General features: G+C 37.5%; 1 protein-coding gene across 1 annotated transcript in view; it reads right to left on the bottom strand.

Annotated features, from left to right (window-relative positions):
• Positions 1–21955, bottom strand: part of ITPKB (inositol-trisphosphate 3-kinase B) — a 71124-nt gene extending 49169 nt beyond the window's left edge. Inside the window, exon 1 of the mRNA XM_015820179.1 lies at positions 20282–21955. Within this exon, the coding sequence (XP_015675665.1) occupies positions 20282–21955 (1674 nt within the window). The remainder of the gene's footprint in view (positions 1–20281) is intronic.
• Positions 21956–23324: the final 1369 nt, after the last annotated feature.

The following is a 23324-nucleotide window of genomic DNA, read 5'->3' as shown; positions in this document are numbered from 1 at the left end:
AGTCCTGCCTAAAATCACAATTACTGTTTCTTTTTGCAGACCAATGCCAAAACATTGATTTCCATGTGAAGATATTAAAGGATTATATTGTTTATATCATTTATCTTTCTTGTTTACTGTTCTAATAGTAGCACAAAGGGGTTGGAAAACAGAATCATTACTCAAGCTGCTTCTTAAATTATTACCATTAGGCCTGTTAAAATAATTGCTTTCAATATGAAAACACTGCTGATTTTTTTTTCAATCTAGCATTTATTTAAAAAAGCAAAGACACTTCAGTGTCTTATTGGATTAACTCCAGCAATGGAAGAAATACATAGCAAGAGATCTTACAGAATAATTTGTTGTGTGATTGAAGTCATCAAATTGCCATAGATAAAAAAAAAACAAATATAGTTAACCTGGAAAGAATGTTGCTAAAATTGGAAAAACATTTCATGTGAGTTGCATACAGGTATAGTAGCACTGTACTTTAAGTAAATCAAGCTGTGCAAGCATACCAAAACACTGGAGACTTGGCTCTTTAGTTTCCAGATCATAGAAGCAAATCGCCCGTATTTAGGAATTGCTTTCCTAACACTATAGATTCAAACACAAAGACAATGTATTTAGTGGAAACTACTCAACAAACTATCTTACTATAGAAGCAACATCATAATTTTTACAAAAGTTTAGTGCTTACAAAGCTTCCAGTAAGGATAAGTTATAGAATGTCCATGTGAAACTTAACTAGTTACTACTAGTAATAATGGTAGTTATCTATTAATAAGGTGACCAACCGTCCTCCTTTAGGGAGGACAGTCCTCCTTTTGTAAGGTCTGTCATCCCTCGAAAAGTGTCCTCCTACATGTCCTCCTTTTTGATATTTGAAGACTAATCTGCAGGGCTTTTTTCTCTCTCATAGAACGCTCAGAACGGCGTTCCGACATCTTTTTTTGATGGTTTTTTTTTTCAACTTTTGCATGAGCTGTGCTACTCCCCCTATTGGCTTTCGAAAGCCAATAGGAATTGCTGCTGAGCCCGCCAAAACACCCAGCTGGCAAACTTTGCACATGCAAGTTGTCTGCAGCGAAGGCAAATTGGCAGGAACTTTGCACCCCTCCCTGCTATCCAACTACACCATCTCCTAGTTAGTTCTGAAGATACCTGGAGGAGACTGGAGGGGTAAGTTTCTCTTGATCTTCGGCTCTGCTAGGGCAATAATGGGTGCGGGCGCAAGAGGCAGGGGTGGCGGGGGTGCTGCAGGAGGGGGTGTGAGGGGCAGCAGCGGCTGGCTGCCCCCCGTGCTGTGGGAGCCGCGGGGGCCCTCTCTACACGGGGCTGCGCAGGGTGGGCGGTGGTGCTGGCGGGGCGGCTGCAGGCAGGGTGTGTCAACAGCGGGCTGCCCCTCGGGGCCGGAGCCGGTGCGGCTGGTGCTTTGGGAGCCGCGGGGCCCACTCTACACGGCGGGGCAGCGGTGCTGGCGGGGCGGAGGTGGGCAGGGGCGCAGCGGGCGGTTGACCTTCCATGGGCCAGGCGAGCTTTTACGATATTTTTTTCTTCAATTTATTTGTGTCCTCCTTTTCATTGTAAAAAAGTTGGTCACCTTACTATTAACATATGGAGATGGAACAGCCTGTAAATCACAATAACAGAATCCAACTAATCTGTAATAAGCCATGCTATAATAATAATAATAATAATAATAATAATAATAATAATAATAATAATAATAATAATAATAATAATAATAATAATAATAATAATAATAATAATAATAATAATAATATTGGAAGGGACTTTGGAGGTCATCTTGTCCAACCCCCTGCTTAGGCAGAAAACCCTATACCATTTCAGACAAATGGCTGTCCAGTCTCTTCTTAAAAACTTCCAGTGTTGGAGCATTCACAACTTCTGGAGGCAAGTTGTTCCACTGGTTAATTGTTCTAACTGTCAGGAAGTTTCTCCTTAGTTCTAGGTTGCTTCTCTCCTTAATTAGTTTCCATCCGTTGCTTCTTGTCCTGCCTTCAGGCGCTTTGGAGAATAGCTTGACTCCCTCTTCTTTGTGGCAGCCCCTGAGATATTGGAACACTGCTATCATGTCCCCCCTCGTCCATTTCTTCATTAAACTAGACATACCCAATTCCAGCAACCGTTCCTTATATGTTTTAGCCTCCAGTCCCCTAATCATCTTTGTTGCTATGCTCTGTACTCTTTCTAGAGTCTCAACATCTTTTTTACATCGTGGTGACCAAAACTGGATGCTGTATTTATTATATGCCTAACCATTTTCAAGAAATATAATAATGCAATAAAATAACCTTTTCAATCATTGGTTTGTTCAGAATGAGAGACATAGACTTCAAAAGAAACCAGAAGTATTCTGTTTTTTCCCCTAGGCCTCCTATTACAGAATGGCTAAAGGACTCATCCTCAGCCACTTGGATGTTTCTCGTTATCATGAAGTGCCACATGGGTTTCACGAGAACTACATTTAAGTTAAGAGACATAGGCTATTTTCAAGATTTTCTTGTTGATTGCAACATGGAGAATTTAGGATGTTTATCTATAGTTTTGCATGGTAAAATATGAGTATGGGTAATGATTTGTAAATAACTAAATATGGCCAAAAAAGAAATGCATTAAAAGCCTAAAGGTACATCTGTAGGGTAAAAAGTTTTAAAAGAAGCAAACTATCTTTGAAATCAACATATTCTGATGAGAATTTAGCCACAAACATTTTCAGGATGAAAGTAGACTTCTTCATTCTTTATTTAGATTAAAGTATAACCAAAGTTATTTTCATAACTTTGTTTTATAAATATTAAGATACAACTTTTAAATCTTTCCAAACCCTTAAGCAACTAAGTTTAATTATTTCCTCGGTATAACCTCAGTACAGAAATCACCAAAGTGTGGTGTTTTTTACAGTTGACTTTTTTAACAAAGAAAATAGACTTCCTGGATGTGTAGCCATGTTGGTTGGTTGAAGTATAAGCCGTCAGCTTAGTATATTTGGAAGGAACTTGACCGGGAAAGGCTGTCTTAAAAAAAAAAGACTTTCCAGTATTTTTTATAGTATTTGCACCATCTTAACAAGGAGAAGTCACTCTACAAAACCTTTCTTTCAACAGGATTTTGATGGATACTTATTTGAAATATGTATTTATCTACACCAAAGATTGGCAGTGAGCTGCCAACCTTTCTGGACACCAACATTTCTGGGCAAGAACAGACAAACCTCATAAGGTTTCAGGCTGAATACAGTATGCTGGAATCATGTGAGATTTGTAATCTCATTATATTTTGATTATTGAAAATACTTTTTGATAGCACCTAAAGAGTTGCTCATTATGATTTCCATATTATGTTTTTAGAAAAAAAAACCACTGAAAATTACTTTTGGGAAAGAGAAAAAAGGCAATACTTATTATGGGCATTATCCATATCTATAATAATCTCAATAAAATGAATATTTCTATAAGAATTCAGGCATTTTCCAGTCATGCTATTAAGTCTTAAAGGAAATAATATAAGCAGAGAAAACAGAATTTGGAAAATGCTTGGATACATACATCATACGATGCAAAGCTTTGCCCACAGCTGACTGAAACAACTAGACCCCTGTAACAATCTAAACTATGGGTATGTGAAGGGGAACAAGTGACAGTGACAAACTGTGTGTCATAACATCCCACAAAGGATGCAAACTCAAGTCATTTATATGATGTCATTGTGATGTCCATGGCTTCTAATTGATGCCTATTTGCTATACCTATTTATTTGTACACAGCCCAGAGTCACTCTATTTAATAAAGGACAATATTTGTAGTTCAAGGTTAACATGAGGGGTGCTTTGTGCTCTCTGTGCTTGCTTGTTTTCTTGCAGAGTTTCATTATCCAAACTACAGTAGGTAACATCATCAGTGCTAGTAAGGAGTGCTGTTTGCTGCACTCCTTATTAGCATTGATGATGTTACCTCAGAGAGCACCAAGGACCCCTCAAGTTGCTCTATTTGTTCGATATAAAGAAATACCAAAACCTAATGATACAATATGCAAAGTATAAATTCTGCAGGTGTGTAGACCATAGTGACACTTTATACAACATTTTTCTAAGCAAAAAAAATATATTATCTCTACGTTTAAATCATGTATCAACAACGCTATTATTTTATGTTCTGCTACTACACAATCCTGAATCTTACACCTTATATCAGATTCTGCTTTATTGTTGAATAAACCATAGAGCTGCCACTGACAACCCATTTATATCAAATACACAACCAACTACATTGTAATTAGTTTTAATGTTACAAAAACTATGAAAGAATGTAGAACTGGCCTTGAGAATGAGGAAGGAATGAGCAAACTGTAAAGGGGACTGTTTTAGAAAAGATTATTCGGTCTTATAAAAATGTGAGAAAAAAAAATAATAAACTCCATTTTGATTCAGTTTGGCATAAATTTATAATCCCAAATCTCTAGGTTTCAAGGTTCTGTTATTCTACTTTACAACAAGGAAGAACATTTCAGGAAACCCCACTGAAGCTGTGGCTCGATCTTGTCTACCTCAACGGTTATATCGATCTTGAAAGCCTCATTATTCTCACTACTTTCTCGAAAGAGATTGGACTTGCCTTTTAGACCCCATATACAGTGCCAGATCCTTCAGGTGTTCTACTGTCAACAGAACAAGTTTCTCAGGCATTATTACACTAGTAGCAGTAGGTAGATAGGCAAGTAACGCATCTACCAATGCCACAATACTGTTAACACAGCAATACTTACCTCAGCCAGAAGTAGAGGCATCCAGATGGGCTGTCCTACTCATTGAGAACAATAAAACATTGTCAGATAACTTCCTGCAAAAATTTAGAGTTACTTTTGACTTGGCTAGAAGTCCAGGGGACAGATGAACTAGTGAGGTAATTTCTTTATTAATATTTATCCACCTATTATTTTTTTCTTTTAGTTTTGCTTTCATAGTTTTAAAGCTTTTTAATAATTATTATATAATTATTATTGCTGTATGCTGCCCAGAGTTGTTTTCCACGAGATGGGGGGGCTAGATAAAAATGCATTAATCAAACTGTATTTTTGCCACTATGTCCTTAATACAGATCTGCTGCATCAGACAGATTTATTGCGTCTTATGGAATTTTCCTATAACTCGTTGTAGTCCTTCATCACCGTGTCTTCCTTTCAAGCAGTATACTTATATGGATAGTACTCCCACATTTTGCTCTATAAATGCAGATAGGTTTTTATACAGGTTGTAGGTGCTTTGTCACTGGAGGTTTTTAAGATGAGACTGGACAGTCACTTATCTGAAATGGACTAGAAGACCTCCAAGGTCTCTTCCAGTTCTATTCCGATTGACTGAAGGTAGTCCTCGACTTACAATGGTTCTTTTAGTGACTATCCTAAGTTACAACTGCACTGAAAAAAGTGACTTGTGACCATTTTTCAGTTACATTCTTTGCAGCATTCCCATGATCATGTGATCAAAATTCAGCTGCTTGGCAATTGGTTCATATTTATAACAATTGCAGTGTCCCAAGGTCATGTGATCAACTTTTTAATGAGCAAAGCCAACGAGCAAGCCAGATTCACTTAACAACTGGATTACTATCAACTGAGGCAAGAAAGGTCATAAAATGGGGCAAAACTAACTTAACAAATGTCTCACTTAGCAACAGAAATGTTGGACTCAACTGTGGTCGTAAGTTGAGGACTACCTGTATTTTGTCATATATTCTTTCTTACAGCAATAAAGAGTGTTCTTGGAATCCCTGCTGTGCCAGTTTCTAGATCTTGTCTATCCTGAATGGCTGACAAAAACTAACAAGGATGGAAAGAAAGCAACTGCTTGACAATATGAACATTATACTTAAACATTTTTATTAGCTCTTATGTCAGGATCCAATTTTTGGTAGGCACAAGCTTCCTTCTAACATTCACCTTTGTTAACATTTGTTACTCAGAGGGCAAAAACCATTAAAAAGTATGTAATAATTTCTGAGAATACTTAATTTCTATATATGTATTACAGAATTCTAAAAATATATTAAATGAAATGTTGCTTTGGCTCTCTCCTTCTAAACCTATTCAAAATAATTGGATAGGTTCAGTTTCTGAAATATAAACATAAGCTTTGAGTGTTATAGACCAGGGGTGTCAAACTGCCGGCCCGCGGGCCAGACGCGTCATCCCAAAACCGCGCCCACCCCATTGCTGGCAATGGAGAAAAAGTTCCGATACGTCGTGCGACGTCACGTGACATCGCAAGTTTGACATGCCTGTTATAGACAATCACTTGTCTAAGATGGTATAGGTTCTCCTGCTTGAGCAGGGGGCTGGTCTAGAAGACCTCCAAGCTCCCTTCCAGTTCTATTCTATTCTATTCTATTCTACTCTACTCTACTCTACTCTACTCTAATGGAAGGCTAGATTTAGTCACATGGTGTCTATACAGATATTAACATAAGTGACTTCAGTGCTACACAATATTTAAAAATTATTATTGAGCTCATATTTTAATTAAACTTAGATTGATTCTAAGTCAAGATGTCAAATAACAGTGAATACATGGGAAAAATTATACTGTGTTCTCTAATGACATAGATATGTTACTATCTTAAAAGATTAGTATTTAGAGGGCAACTTGAACTAGTCTATAATTTCAGAACCTTTTATTTATCCAAATTAAAGCAAGCAGATTTTTGTTTAAAAAATATGCCTTATCTTAGTATGTATATTTGTGAATGTGTAGTAGAGCCAGTTTGGTATAGCGGTTAAGGAACCAGGCTAGAAGCCAGGAGACTATGAGTTCTCCTCCTACTTAGGTATAAAAGTCGGCTGGACCAGTCTGTCTTTCTCAGTCCAACACATTTCACAAGACTGTTGTTGTAGTGAAAATGGGAAGAGATAAGAAGTATTGTATTTGCTACCAGAGCTATTTTTTAAAAATAATAAGGGTGGTATGTATATATGTATGTGTGCATGCATGTATGGGAGGAGCAATTTGTGATTTCTTGTTGGCTTCTGCATTGCTTTTGTTGTGGGAACCTGGCAGGAAACAGGGGAAATTCTCCTTTTTCAGCATCATGATTACTTGGAAGAGTTGCTGAATGAATGGCCATGCCTCTGCCTCCATGCTCGGCCTGCTAAACCTCACTTCTACAGTACGGTAGCCAGCTGATCAATTGAATGAAGTGAAGGCATGGGGGGGGGAGGGGGGCGGTGCTGATTCCCTGTACTTGAGACCGGGTTTTTTTTCCCCTGCTGCTGGATTTTTGCTGCCAGACTGTTTAATTTTCTTTCAATTTTACTTGATGCACAATGGGAAGGATCCACATTCTGCCATCAAGAAAACTTTAAAATGGTAGCAAACATCCAGCAGATTTTTGAGACGCCAGACTAGCATGCCTTCACGTGCCTCCAATCTCCTTGTTTGCTGCAAAGCCAGATTAAAACGGTCATTAGGGCAGAGAACCGGATGTTAAATTATTCGAATCCCACCACGGGATAAGATTATATATACATTTTTGTGTATAAAAACTGTCATATTACTGACTGATAGCCCAGAGTATTTGCAACAAAATATTAGATACCCAATACACTGTAAGATGGAGTATGGATTTGAAAATTAATGTACCAAGGAGCAAGGCAATTGGATTTGACATGGAAATAATTGAAAATTATACATAAATGGTGAAAATTAAATCAAGTAGAAGATATTTGTATTTTTTGGGGGGTAAAAATGCTTACTAAATGTGGGAAAACAGAAACAGATACTAATAGATAGATAGTAATAAGTGGTTACATGTGGCTTGCAGCATGGAATGAAGGTTCAGTAAAAGAAGTAAAAGTAGCTATGCATTGGTGCATGCTTCTACCCACTACAGGTAGTCCTCAACTTATGACCACAATTGAGCCCAAAATTTATGTTGCTAAGTGAAAAAAAATTAAGTGAGATTTGTCCCATTTTACAACTTTTCTTGCTACATTTGTTAAGTGAATCACTGCAGTTGTTAAATTAGTAACCCGGTTGTTAAGTGAATCTGGTTTCTCCATTGACTTTGCTTGTCAAAAAGTTGCAAAAGGGGATCACACGACCCCGGGACACTGCAACTGTCATAAATGTGAGTCACTTGTCAAGCATCCAAATGTAAATCATGTGGCCATGGGGATGTTGCTATGGTCATATGTATGAAAGGTGGTCATGTCACTTTTTTCAGTGCCGTTGTAACTTTGAACGGTCACTAAGCAACCTGCTGTATGTTGAGGACTACCTGTATACAGAAGTGGAGATTGAGTATGTCGGTGAAAGCATAAATATCAGTTTAATATAACAGAAATGGGATAAGAAGTACAAAATCAAAAATGAATGAATATTGAACTAATGTGTAGTGAATACAAAAATAAATTATCAGTATGGAAGACGTACTTGTAGTTGGGTTGTACAGAAAGAATGAATGAGGATCAAATAGCAAACAAAATTTATGGAAGAAATAAAATGGTTGGCTGGAGCAGATTAAGTTCACAAAAAAACTGAGAAGTTTAAAGAACAAAAGTGATTTAGAAAGCAATTCATGACATAGTTGATGCAAGGATGTTTTATGTAAACTAGGTTTAGATATGTTTCCTTATCTTATTTTCTGACTTTAATTTCTTTCGTTTACTATCTTTACAACCTATAGAACCTAATTCCACTAGATAACGAATCACATAAGGAGGAAGAGAGTAAAGAGAAAAAAGAAATAAAAAAGAAATACATAATGAAATAGAGAGTGATGGAAAGGATGTAAATCCCAGTTATAAAGTAGGAGATATAAGAAACATACCCAAGACCAATAAAGGACTCAAATGTCTATACACTAACGCTCAAAGTTTAGGGAACTAACAGGGTGAACTTGAAGTATTAGTGATATAGTTGCTATTACTGAAACCTGGTAGGATAAACTCAGGAATGGAATGTACTGATGGAAGGATACAAACTATTCAAAAGAAACAGACCTAACAAAAGAGGAGGTGGAGTTGCATTATATATAAAAGATCACTATATCTCTACAGAAAAACACAAAACCAAAGATGAAAACCTCCTAGAATCCATATGGGTCAATATAAAAAGGAGAAAAAATGACATTGCTATAGGTGTATACTACAGGCCACTCAACTAAGCAGAAGAAATAGATGAACTCTTTGCTAATCAATTAACAAATGTATTCAGGAAACAGTAATAATGGGAAACTTTAACTACCCTGATATCAAGTGGGAGACAAACTCTGCAGCAAAAGGAAGACAAACAGATTCCTAACCAACTTAGCTGACAGCTTTGTCATTCAAAAGGTAGAGGAGGGAACTATAGAAAAAACTATACTGGACCTAATTGTTATTAATAGAGAAGAAGTGATAGAGGTAGTTGAAGTTGCTGGAATCTTGGGGGAGAGTGACCACATCATACTGGAATTCAATATAATGCAAACACAAGCAATAGAATATAATTCAACCAGTATTTTAAACTTTAAAGAGCTGATTTTAACAAACTCAGAAAGAGCCTAAGCAAAATTTCATGAATAAAAATCCTAAAGGGGCAAAAAAAGTCAAGAAGCGGAGAAACACTGAAAAATATGATCCTAAAAGCCCAGTCCAACACAATACCACTAAAAAAGTAAAGCAAGAAATCCAAGAAGAAACCAGCATGGTTGCACAAAGAACTCTCTGATAAACTAAAAGACAAAAAGGATAAGTACAAAAAATGGAAAGAGGGATACCTAACTAAGGCAGAATATCAGCAGATAGGCAGAATCAGCAAAGATGAAATCAGGAACGCAAACGCTCAGAATGAACAAAGACTTGCATCAACAGTCAAAAACAATAACATTTTTTTTCAACATATAAATAACAAGAAAAAAAGGGAGAAGATGAGAAGGAAGTAACAGACAATAACAATAACAGAGAAAGCAGAGCTGCTTAACTCATTCTTTGCATCAGTCTTCACCCAAAAAGAAATTAGCCCAACATACCAAAAACATAACTGTAAAAAAAAATTAAAATAAGCAAGAAAATGGTAGAACACTGTCTGACCTTGATTAATATAAATCACTGAGACCTGATGGATTCCATCTCAGAGTTCTAAAGAAGCTGGCAGATGTTATCTCAGAGCCATTCTATCATATCTTTAAAAAATCTTGGAGCACTGGGAACTACCAGAGGATTGGAAAAGAGCTGATGTGGTTCCCATATTCAAAAAAAGGGGAAAAAACAGACCCAGGAAACTACAGACCAATCAGCCTAACATCAATACCTGGGAAGATACTTGAAAATATAATAAAAAAACAGATCTGTGAACATATAGAAACAAACAAAGTTATAACTAGAAGCCAGCACAGATTTGTTAAAAACAGATCATGCCAAACCAATCTTATTTCATTCTTTGACAAAGTGACTAAATCAATAGACCAGTGAAATGCTGTGGATATGGTATATTTAGACTTCAGAAAGGCATTTGACAAAGTAGACCACAACCTACTTCTTGGTAAGTAGAAAAATATGAGATAGACAACATCACCATCAGATGGGTTTGTAATTGGATGACAAACCGTATGCAACGAGTAGTCCTTAATGGTACTACATCTACATGAAGGGAAGTAAGCAAAGTTCTGTCTTAGGCCCAGTACTCTTCAATATTTTCATAAATGACTTAGATGAAGGAATAGAAGGGGAACTCATCAAATTTGCTGATGACACTAAGCTGGCAGGAATAGCCAACACCCCAGAAGACAAGCTCAGGATCCAAAAAGGTCCTGAAAGACTTGAACAATGGGCCCTATCCAACAAAATGAAATTTAATGTGGACAAAAGCAAGGTTTTATACCTGGTCAGAAAAAACCAAAGGTACAAGTACAGATTAGGTAAAACCTGGCTCAAAAACAGTAACTGTGAGAGGGACCTTGAAGTCCTAGTGGATGATCACTTAAACATGAGTGAGCAGTGTGCGGTAGCAGCCAAAAAGGCTAACACAGTCCTTGGTTGTATAAACAGAGGCATAGAATCAAAATCACATGAACTATTAGTACCGCTTTATAAAGCCTTAGTAAGACCACACCTGGAATACTGTATCCAGTTTTGGTTACCACATTACAAAAAAGATGTTGAGACTTTGGAAAAAGTACAAAGAAGAGCAATTAAGATGATTAAAGGCCTGGAGACTAAAAGATTTGAAGAATGGTGTTGGCTAGTCTAAAGAAAAGAAGAAACAGGGGTGAGATGAGATCAGTATTCCAGTATTTAAGGAGCTGCCATAAAGAAGAGAACATCAAACTATTCTCCAAAGCACCAGAGGGCAGGAAAAGAAACAATGGTTGGAAACTAATCAAGGAGAGAAGCAACCTGGAATAAGGATAAACTTCCTAACAGTTAGGACAATTAACCAGTGAAACATCTTGCCTTCAGACATTGTGGGTGGTTTATCACTGGAGGTTTTTAGGAAAAGACTGGACAATCACGTGTCTGAAATGGTATAGGATCTCTTGCTTGAGTAGGGGGCTGGACTAGAAGACCTCCAAAGTCCCTTCCAGCTCTATTCTGATTCTGATTCCTTTTCTGTACTTTATATAATGTTGCTTACTCTGAAAGTGAATAGCATGCTGTTTATGTATGTACTGTATTTAATTCTAGTTGCTGTTTTTCTTTCACAACAACTAGCTCTTGCTAAATAATGTTTGTTTTCCCATTCCCAAGTTCCTAGAGAAGAAATAAGAGTGGTTTATATAGGAAATTAATCTTTTTTGCTCTTGCTCTTGTAATCCAGTGCTTTTGAACTCCTCAGGGAAAAAAAACCAAGGGCTATGCATAGTGTTTGAATAAAATATATTATTATGAACTACAGTAAGCACATTTCAACATTACTTCTCACTCACTGCCAATCAAAGAAATGAATAAACTTTTCATTTTAATAGCAAACACATGCAACACTTCTCAATCTTTTGCTTATGTTAAATGTTTTGTGCTCAAAGTAGGCACAAAGCATTTTAGAATGCTTTGTCCTATGCTAGCCCTGGGCACACAGAAATATAAAAGTGATTGTTCTATTTCAGTACTAGGAAACGTTTTTCAGTAATTGACCTTAACGTATGAGGCAATTCAATAGTAACACATAACCCTTTTTTCTACTTTTCATTCCACCTGGAGCCATCACACTGTGCCAGTTGGAGAAACTAAACAAGCGCTGGGTGCAGCAGATGTGAAAGGTGATGGGTCAGTAAAACTTTTCAAAATATTTTTATTACAAACACAGCATTCATGAACTGTTGTGACTATGTAGCAAATCGTTTACCACAAATTCATCTGCTGTCATAATATTTTGGAGGTCACTGATACTTTGCTCTAATAAAACTTTTATATTAGGATCCTAGTAGCAGTTATTAAGATAATATTTCAACAGTTCTATTAAAGGTTAGGCAAATCTTCCATAAAAAGCTATATTGGTTTGATAATATGGAAATTAAAATTCTTGTACATATAGAGCACGGGTGTTCAAACTCGCGACGTCACGTGACGTATGGCGACTTTTTCCCCACTGCCAGCAATGGGGTGGGCGCGGTTTTGGCATGATGCATCCAGCCCGCGGGACAGCAGTTTGACACCCCTGATCTAGAGGTTACCAGCTTGGAGAAGAGAGATTCACCTTCATGGCCTAACTAACCTCAGCAAGCAAAATAGCCTTCTACTGTATGTTGAACAGGAGCAATAGTAACACTTTGATAGCAACTATGCATAGACTAACTCTTTCCAGTCAAAAATAAGCACATTTACCACTTCAGTATTTTTAAATTCTAAAGGCATCCTGTTTAGTGCTCTTATGAAAATGTTGCATTTAAAACTAGAAAAAGTACCTTAAAAGTGCTGCGCTTTTGCTTTTTTTGCCAAAGAGAGAATAGATTATTCTCATAAGAACTAGAAAACTGAATACAGTTTCTTTGTGAAAAAAAGAGAGAAGAATTCCTTGTTTTCTTCAAATCTTATTTAAAATAACTTTTGCAATCACTGAGTAAATTAGACACAATAATAACTTTTATCAAGATGCAAAATTAGCAAAATATGCCATCAACATTATTAATTTTCACAATTAGGGGTTATTGTAGGCTTTATATAACACAAATGTATATTCTTATCTCATAAGAGACTTTTTTCATTGTTTTTACAAGAGCGTGCTCTCAAAGCCACATACGTAATTGAACTGAAAGTTAACATTCTTAACTGTCTCTGGGGAAACCTTGCAAATTCTAAAACTGTTGTTGAAATGTTGCTATATATGGATCTTCCTTCAAAGACAAACATATTGTTTGTAATGCTTTAACTTAAAACAATTGTAACGCTTAACGTAAAACACATGTTCTATTATAGATACAATTTTTGAAACAGGAATCTGTACTTTTTAAAAAAAACTATCTGACATGTACCATTGTGATAAATATTTCTCGATACTAATTTCTTGCATGCTTTGTTGGGGACTTGAATTTACAGTATGAGATGCTTCCTCTCAAGGATCAAAAATATTTTAGTACAAGCCTGGGCCAATATTACAATTACATCTTCAGGGACTAATTGTTCCTGTATCGTATAATCATCTTCTATAACAAAAGATTATAGAATTAAGACGGAATCCAGTATGAAATAGGAGATTGAAAGAGAGCTCTTCCATTAGGAAAGAAAAATTGTTAAAGCATTATGGATAAAATCAAACTTGTTGTGCAAAAGGAAAAAAAAGCACAAAATAAGCCCAGTCACGTTTATCTCATTATTAGGAAAGTTCTGGACTCAGAATACATCAATCATGAATGTTTTATTCACACAGGTAGCCTTATATAACCTTTTTTTTCCAAATGAAGAGGGTTAAGAAAAAAAAATATGGAATGACAGGAATAGAACTTAAAACTAAGTAAGTTTTAAAAACATGCATTTATGCTAACGAATTCAAAGCAATGTTTTATTAATTGCTTCATATCCAAACTGAGAAAAGACATATATCACACTAAGAGTAAACAACACAAGTGGATATTGTGAGCTGTTAGGAGCCAACACTGCAAAAAAGTTGAAGGTATTCAAGTCATATCATGTCTTTTCATAGAGTTCTATACCTTAGTAACAGCTTTAGTTAAGTGAAATGAAACATGTGATTTGTTAAAAACAAATGATAGTTGAATTTTTCAGAGTAATGTTACATTCCATGAATTCCATGCTGTGTGGGGTAAGAACTTAAAACCAGCTTGCTGGATCACAACATTCATTTATATAGTTCAGCAATCTAACTTGAAAACTAACCAATAAGATATTTCTGCAAGTTCATAGGCAAAGCATAAAGATGACAACCATCATCTAATTATTCCAGACATCCTGTATTTATATGTTTACTGCTTTTAAACATATGATCTTCCATTCTTGTCTATTATATTAAATAGCTACTGACAGGTTTATTTTCCTTGCTCATAATCTTCTAAAACTCTTTGCATTACCATACCTTATGCTACGTAATTCTATAAAATAACTTTGTTAAATGCATTTTTGTCTTTCTGCACTCTATTATCAACAACTTCAGCCAATAAACCTCAATTCACACTGCACAGAAATTATGCTTCCAAGAGCATAATGTAGTATACGATAGATATGATGCCTATTCCCTTAATATGAATTTTTAATAATCGTATCCTGCAATACTTGTAAATATTAATCTATACCTATTTTTCAATAAACATTCTGGTTTTCCCATGTTTATGCATTAGTTGTTATAATATATTGAATTTATATCATCTCTTTTATATCTGTGTTTACAAATGGATATCTGTCATTTTTATACTAATCCATTAGATTTTTTGTGCAAAATCTGTTTTTAAAAGAATTCTTTTTCTTTGAAAAAGTAAATTGTGAGTCTATGAGAATGAATTGAAACAGTATGTGATGTAGGTTTCTAGAATAGAGAAAAGTAGCATGTGATATACTTCAAAAATGACTAAACTTCATTGGCCCAAGGCAATACTAAGTCAAATGATGAAAAGCCTTACAATTCCACCAAAAATACATAGCAAAATTATGATGTTAAAATTATGGGCGAAGCACAATTCACATAATACATTAAATTCAAACCACAAGCATTAATATTCCTTAGTGTGATGTGTGAACCAGACCACAGAGTTACAGGACATTATCCTATTACAGGATATTAGAAAGTAACAGAGAAGCCTTGTTGAAAGTAACTGAAATGCTCTACAGATATTACTGGCATAGAACATAGTGTTGCTTGGTGTTCTTATCTAGACAAGGACTAATTACACAGTGTACCTATATGGTATTGTACACAATTTAAGCAGAACGTTTTTAAAGATAGTGATTTAGAGCGTCTTTCTTTTTCAGAAGAAATATATATTAATTTTAATCTAAAACTTTCTAGTTTAAATAGGAACTATGGATTGAAAAACATATTGAAGTAATATTGTGTTGAGACATCAATGCAGAAACTTACCCACAAAAAACGTGAGTTACAATAAGACAAGCAGATGTTCCTGAAAGATTTCCTCATCATTCAGTGTTAAGAAAAGGACGATCACCAGAGCCTACAGTTATAAGTATTTAAATAAGGTGTATCCTACTTCAAGCCATCATTTATTCTATGTCCATATTAGGACATGCAGTTGAGTAATAAAAAGACAAATATTTCACTCCTACATTGAATGATGGGAACTATTATTTAAAGGTTTTAGTAGATGAGTTGGTTATAGGGGGAAATTACAAAGCAAAGGTTATATTTGGACAAACTAGTTTTAGAAATGCTAATAGGAAATGCTAAACTACAAATTTTAAAAAGATATTGCTTTGGTTAGTTTATATTTATTTATGCATTTATTTTTATTTCATATTTCTAAACTGCTCAGGTCCCTCAAAAAGAGGCTCTGGGCAGTGTGCAATATAATATAACCTATAAAAAGTATAAAAATAACATTAAAATTAAAAATTGAATTAGGATTAAAACAATTAATGATAAAATAATGACAATTAAACATCAAAAAGAAAAAAAAATGCTAAGATGGCCATTTAACATTGGAGTATAACAGGTGGGGAGGCTCTCAGGGGACTAGCCAACCCCATGGTTGCAATGTCCTCTGTATCCCCCATGCAAGACCACAGAGCCAAGTTTTGACCCCTTTGCAGAAGGCCAAGAGATCAGAGGCTTTCCTGGTCCCATGTAGGGTTTTATAGGTGATGAGCAACACCTTGAACTGGACCTGGAAACAAACTAGCATCCAGTGCAATTCGCTGAGCAAGGGTGTTATATGTGCTCTTCTTATGAACCCAGTATGGCTCCACATCCACACTCTGTACCAGCTGAAGCTTCTGAAAACTTTTGCAATAGCCCAATTGGGAGATTGCTATATTTCTGTATAGACCATAATGTATAAATTATTCTCAGGATCTGGATGCATGAAATTATTTCTAGCAGTTAATTAATCGAGCAGCTTCTTAATCATGAAAATACTATGAAGTGCTTGCAGATGAACATATTAAAAATTCTTCATACTGAATAAGCAAAGGTGGCAGAACCCAAGCATATGAATACTGAGGTAAAATCAGAACAATTTTCAGTCCCTTTTATACTTTGTGCTTTCATACATTCAGACAGAAGATCGGTTTACTTGGAAACATGACTGATTTTTCAAGCATTAAAATATAGCTGCAGAATATAGCTAGAGGCAAAGATTTGGAGAATGTATATCAAACTATCATCAAAACTGTGTCTCAGGTATTGTGCTTAGCCATATGAAAAGACTGGATGGGATTAGTTGAGTGGATTAAACTGCGGGTTCAGTTTTCCCATAATTTTAAGCTTTCTTCAGTCTGGCACTTTCCAGATGTATTGGAATGGCAATATTCAGAATTCTCAGCTACCTGTTAGCAATTCTGTATAGGAACTATGGAAATTATAATCTCAGCATATTTTTAGAACTTTCCACTTTAGGAAAAGCTTGTTTAATTCTGTTGCAGAGCACATAGATTCAATCTCTAAAAAGTGCTTCAAGCTGTAAAGGAGAACAAGTATAATATCTGTTTGTTTAACCAGTGGCACTTTTTCTGGCGTCATGCAAAAAACTGTATTTTAACACTCCATAGTACCTTTTAGAGATAAAATTTTGAACAATATCCCTTGCTGCAATCACTGTATAAAAAAAAATTCTTACACAATTCATAATATCATAGATTGTGAGTTTGGATTCTAATCTAACAAGCCCATTAGAAAGCTTCTTTCTCAGAGCAATCTTGGTAATCTGCCTCTGACCAGATTTCAAATATTATGTTGTGTTATGATTTAACCGTAATTTACAGAATCAATCACAACTGGATAAGCTTTCAATATATACTGAACCATAAACCATAGTTTACAAACTATACTTGCTAGATTTACAGAGCATTCTAAACTAAAACCAAGAAATCATGTGAATTAGTTATGGGTTAGTTAGAAGTATGAACACTGCCATTAACTCTTGTAATAGGTGGGCGATGCTCTGCCCTAAGACATAGTGGTATCCAGGAGTATGCAATCCAATGTCCCTGTATTTATACTTTAAAATGTCCAATTGTCTAGTATCTGCATAATCTTCTTAAGCTTTCTTCTCTTACCCACAAGATAATGACTACAATTTCTTCCCTCTAAAAATTAAAAAAAAATCTATTTTGATTTCGTTCTACAAATTTGCAAAAAAGAGGCAAATCTCAAAATGGCTTGATAAATCAAAATTCCAACATAGTGTCCAAAGGAAAAATGAATATTAACAAATTTCTCATATATATTTGGGAAAATCTCACATGCTTTCACATTATGTTCGTATGGTTGCAAAAGGAATTTCCTGAAGCTGTGAGGTAACTATATTTTGTGAACATGTTGTCTCAGATATATATTATGCAATTTCCCCAAAACACCAAATGGTGAATTACAGTACCTTCACAACAGAAATGGCATCTTAAAAGTAGTAAATATACCATCATCTGATCATGCTCTTACTAAAGCATCCAGAATAAATTTCATTGTCTAAGCTAAGGAATTACATGCCTAAGCAAAGCAGCTTCTACCCTGACAGTAATGCCTATCTTTGCAGCAGTGGCCTAGTTCACACATATTAAGTCACAAGATCATGTTTTAGCATATTATGCTAAATCAGGGACATTATGGTTAAATATAATATGTAAACCACTTATCCATTAACTGTGAGCACAGAGACAATATTTTTTTGTTTATTTGTAGTAGAAGTTGGAAATATATTAAAGTGAAAATCTGGTGTATGCTCAAATCAGAAATCCAGGAATCTGTTTCAGAAGTTGAATTTTGACAATATGTATTTTGAAAATCTGTCTGTTTTATTTATATACCATATGCTCCTGGTACAAACCAGAAATCAGGAAGCAGGATGAGGATATTAGGGCATATTTTCTCCACATAAGAATGCTTGATTACGACTAGAAAAGCAAGGGAATAAACCAGAGTTAAATGTTAACATTCAGTACTGTAAAATTTAGCAAAATACACCAATAGCACAGAAAATCTCAGAACATCATTCTGAAAAGCTTAATAAGGGATTATGGACTGTCTGTTAAAATAAAGATTGACTATAAGGGAGAACACATATAAGGTTTTTAATCTTAATGGGCGTGCTAGTTAAATTAGTATGATTTGCCTATCAACAAACACTAGAAAGAAACTATAACATAGCTTTCTTCAATGTGATGAGTTCCAGATATATAAAGGCTCAGACAACTTTGAAGACTGAGTTTCCCAATACATATTTTGCACTGTGACACTGAATGTTGGACAGTACGTTTCAGAATGAAAAAAGTTAACATCATCATCATCTCTACTTATTTATATGACTCTTATATCACAAGATGCCCAAGTTATATGCTACTTATAGCTGTTCATAAAAAGCCATAGCTAAAAGAACTGGAGAATGCTTGGCACTTATTCTGGCTTTTTATTTCAGAATTACAGCATGAACCACCCCAATTAATAACAGCTGTTACATTTCTTAATAATGAAATAACATTGTGTGGCAAATTGGCAACTTTTTTAAAAGTGACAAATAGTCATTCTTTCTATTCATTTGGGATAAATGTTAACAGCTGAAACTCTCTGCTCTAAGCAAGGCCTTAAAATTCAAATTAGTAATACAATATGATTATCTGTCCTCATTTTCTGTTCAACCCATGTGGTATTTGATTATGAGAAGCTGAACCTACAGCAATTATAGGCTTACATGAGTTTCAAAACCATCATACCCATTGCAAACAGTACACCACCATCTCATTTGTCTTTTCAGCACTGTAGTGAGATTCATACAAAACCACTATGTATACTGAAATTAGGCTTAAATCACTCTTTTCCCTAATATAAATTAGTTGTTCAAATGGAAAATCTACATTGCAATCTTAGTCTTCAAATAAGCCATCTGACTTATGTACAGATAATGACAATGGAAGTAGGTATCTGATGTCCAAATAGAGTTCTGCAGGACATGTGAACTTTTAAATATTTTTGCTTGCATAATGCTACACTTTGTTAGAGCAGTCAGTATGCATGCTTGTTTAGAAGAAATAGAATGTCAAGAATGTCAAGGAATTTTGATTTAAATCAGTAGTTATTTAACTTTAGTGATTTAAATAATGATTATTAATAATTTTCTTTAGAAGATTCTGCAAGGGGCAGGGAGTGAGTTTCGATGATCTCTGGAGTGTTTGAGGTTTATGATTCTGTTTAGATCGATTACAAACTTATTTAGGAATAAATCTCACTGGTGCAGAATGCTTCTCAGCAAATATACACAGAACTATGCATTAAATTGTTAATCACCACATCTGGTTTTACCACAAAAATTAGATGTAGTCCATTTATGTTTTTTCCCCCCACAATCTAATTTCATCATGCTATAGTTCTTCCCACCAATAAATTCCATGCCAGTTTCTGGTTTCCATAATTGATGGAATGATCCCTTAAAGTCACCTGGAACCGAGATACAAATTTTATGGCTCAGCTTGCAGACGTAATGCTTTTACTTTTTTCATTTTTAACAAAGTAAGATCAGAACAACTCACATGCAGGAAAAGTTAATATCACAGAAACTATTTTTAAAAGACCATTCTTTAAAAAAAACATAAGGGTATTCTATCTCCATTAAAGATGGTCAGGGAAATTTTATCACATCTTGAGATGTCTGGTTCCCCTAATCATCTGAGACATTGCTTACTCAGAACTTACCACTCTGGGTTTATCCAGGGTCTGCAGGAAGGCTGGACTCTGGTCCAAAGATCGCTCAGGATCACTGGAGATATCTTCTTCAGATTCTTCCCAGGATGAGGAAAAGCCAGTGGAAGAAGCTGAGGAAGAAGACAGCTTCCTGATTGGCATGTCCTTTGGGGGGGCTCCTCCTGTTTTTTCTTCCTCCTCAGCATCCAGGTCTGTCACAATAACAGCAGGTATGCTTGCACCTCCACAGCAGCTCCCCCCTTCCACTAGGGACTGTCTAGGTTGTGGTAGAGTTGCAGAGGTCCCTGAGGGAAGCTGCTGTTCTTGCAGCCCAACAGCATGGGCTTCAGCCATAGTCTCAGACCAAGACTGCTTTTCAGTGAATGCCAAAGCGAACAGGCTGCTGCTACCCTCCTTGCTGTCAGTTCTGGCAAGGCAAGGCGGATCTCCTGAAGGGAGCAGCTCTCCAAGGGGCATCTCTATGGCTCCTGAGCCCTGCCCTCCAGAAAAGTCCCTCCTCCAGAGCCCAATTTCTATAAAGCCTTGATTCTCACAGCAACTGCTCACCTTGCTTGACCCCTCCAAAAGTTGTGCCTTGCCTTCACCTGGCTGCATCACAATGCTCATCTCATCAGAGCCCCCAGTTTCCTCACAGCTTCCCCTGCTCTCCATATCTTTGGAATCTTTTTCTTCCAGAGGCTCACTTCTCACCTCAAAGCCCTGCCTCCCAATAGGCCACAGACCCCTTTCCGCCTGCCTGGACTCCTGTGCCCTGGAAACCCCATTGACCCTCCCCATCTCGTTAGAATTGGGCCCTTTCAACAACGCAGGTCCTTTATCCATTTGATCCGAACTCCACATCCCAGTTTGGCTCCTGCTCTCCATCTCTTCTGAATCCTGTGCTCCAAAGTTCTCTTTGGCCGACTGCGGTGCCTTTGGGCACTGTTCTCGGAAGAGCCCGTTTTCTTTGTCAGTAGACGGAGACACACTGTCCATTTTTTCCTTGCCCGCCACCTGTAATACACGGGTGTCCCCGGAACCCTTCTCTGCCTCTTTCTCTGCCGCCTTCCCAGTAGTTTCCAGTCGGAACCAGAGTCTATCGAGCTCCTTGATTCCCTCCTCTATCTCTCGTTGCCTCACCGGGGCATCCTCCGCCAGCTGCAGGGGGCGAGGTCGGCTTGGGGAAGGCGAGTTTCTCCTGGGCAGACGGGGACTCTTCAGGGGGGAAGTGGCGCCCCCCGAACTGTGCGCCTGGATGTGCGCCTCGAACAGCCCCACTTTCTCAACCACCTGCACATTCTGCAGCTCCCGTTGGAGGAGCCGCGACGTCCTGCAAGACTCTTTCCAGCCGGGCGAAGGAGATCGGCTCTGGGGGCTAGTCCAGATAGGGCTGCTGAGCTCTCGAGGGCTCCTCAGAGCAGGAGCCTCCTCGGTGGCCGGCGGCGGTTCAGCTGGAGGGAAGAGGAACGCAGTCGGGGTGCCGCTGGAACTGCCGCTGCTGCCCAGAGGCAAAGGGCAATAGCTGCTATGCCTCCCGCTTCCCCGGACGACTTCAGGCGGCACTTGTCTGCGCGTGGCAGGCGGGGTCTTGCTCCTGCCTCCTCTACGGCCCCCGCTCTTCTCTTCTTCCTCGCCGCTCTTCTTCATGATCACTAGGCTGTTGAGCGCATAGCAGAACACGGCCATAGTAATGGGTCCGGCCGCCGGGGGACAGGCTCCGCTTCCTCCTCCTCCTCCTCCTTCACCCAGGTCAGTTTCTGCCGAACAGCCCACGTCCTCTTAGGAGGGGGCGGCGGCGGCGGCAGCTGCTGCAGCATTGCCCAGGGAACGGGAGACGCGCAGGGGCGATGAGCGGACCCGGGTCCACGGCTCCATAAACACGCAAGCTGAATAGAAAGACAAGAGAGAAGCGACCGTGAGCGCGCGAAAACTTGAGACAGCTCAAACCGTCCCTCCCAATTGGCTGCGGTAGACAAGAGTTCGGCCAATGGCTGCAAAGCTCTCACTCTGAAGCCCTGCTGCGAGAAAGACAGGAGTGAGCCGCAAAGGTTCAGCAGAGTCCAGCTCCGCCTCTTTTAAAAGTTCATTACGTTGATTCGAAGGAATAGCACATTAACCTGAATCTTTACATAATTCAGATTCTAATTTAAATGCCAAGGTTCAGTCCCAGAATGCACGAATAATAAAGAAGGACCCTTTGTGTGAGTAATAAAGAAAAAGGTGATCCCCAGATTGCCCCAAGGACCCTTTAGGAAGCCCACAAACCCTGTTTGATCATGCCTGCTAAAAACTGATAATATAGTTTCTCGTCATTTTAACGGTGAGAAACACATCAAGTATTGTAAGCTTTACCCCACTCACTTTGGTGATCTATTCTAAACTCCCCTAAAATGCTAAATGCAACGCTTGGCTACAAAAACGAGAACCTAATCAACTTTGAAGTAAACTGCTTTACATCCATATATAGGTAAATAAGCTTGTTACATTTTCTACAGAGTTAAAGGAATGAGAGGAAGAAGAAAAGAGAAAACAGAGAGAGAACAGGCCTGTGAAGACTATGGCAACATAAATTAGAAGCCAAGCTTTAACATCTATTTCCCAGTAGAATAAATAAGCAGATAACACAATTAAAAGAATGCCTCTGAATCAGTGGTGGGTTTCAGCCGGTGTGGACCACTTCGGCAGAACCGGTAGCTAATTTTTTGTTGCCCAGGCCCAGAATGGACTTCCAGAAGCGGCATCCACACAAAAAAACCGGTTGTTCACATATTTGAATCCCACCACTGCTCTGAATGTGTGCAAAAAAAAAAAAATCTCTTAGCAATCACAATCAATATTGAAGGCAAATATACATGTCCCAGGATAATGATGCAAGATCGAATTTGGGTGGGTCACTGGGACCAGAGATTTACTTTTCCAAGCTTTCGGACTCATGCTGGAGCCCATCTTGAGGGAATTTCTCTTTACTGGAATTCATGCTTTGGGCTGTTCTGTGAGTTGTATTTATATGGTGCCTTATATTGGCTGATTGGTGTGTTGATGGCCGGCGATTGGC

Source organism: Protobothrops mucrosquamatus, unplaced genomic scaffold (assembly GCF_001527695.2).
Source record: "Protobothrops mucrosquamatus isolate PMUCROS unplaced genomic scaffold, P.Mucros_1.0 scaffold1080, whole genome shotgun sequence".
Lineage (NCBI taxonomy): Eukaryota > Metazoa > Chordata > Lepidosauria > Squamata > Viperidae > Protobothrops > Protobothrops mucrosquamatus.
The sequence above is the reverse complement of the archived record's forward strand: the minus strand, read 5'-3'. Positions and strand labels throughout refer to the sequence as shown.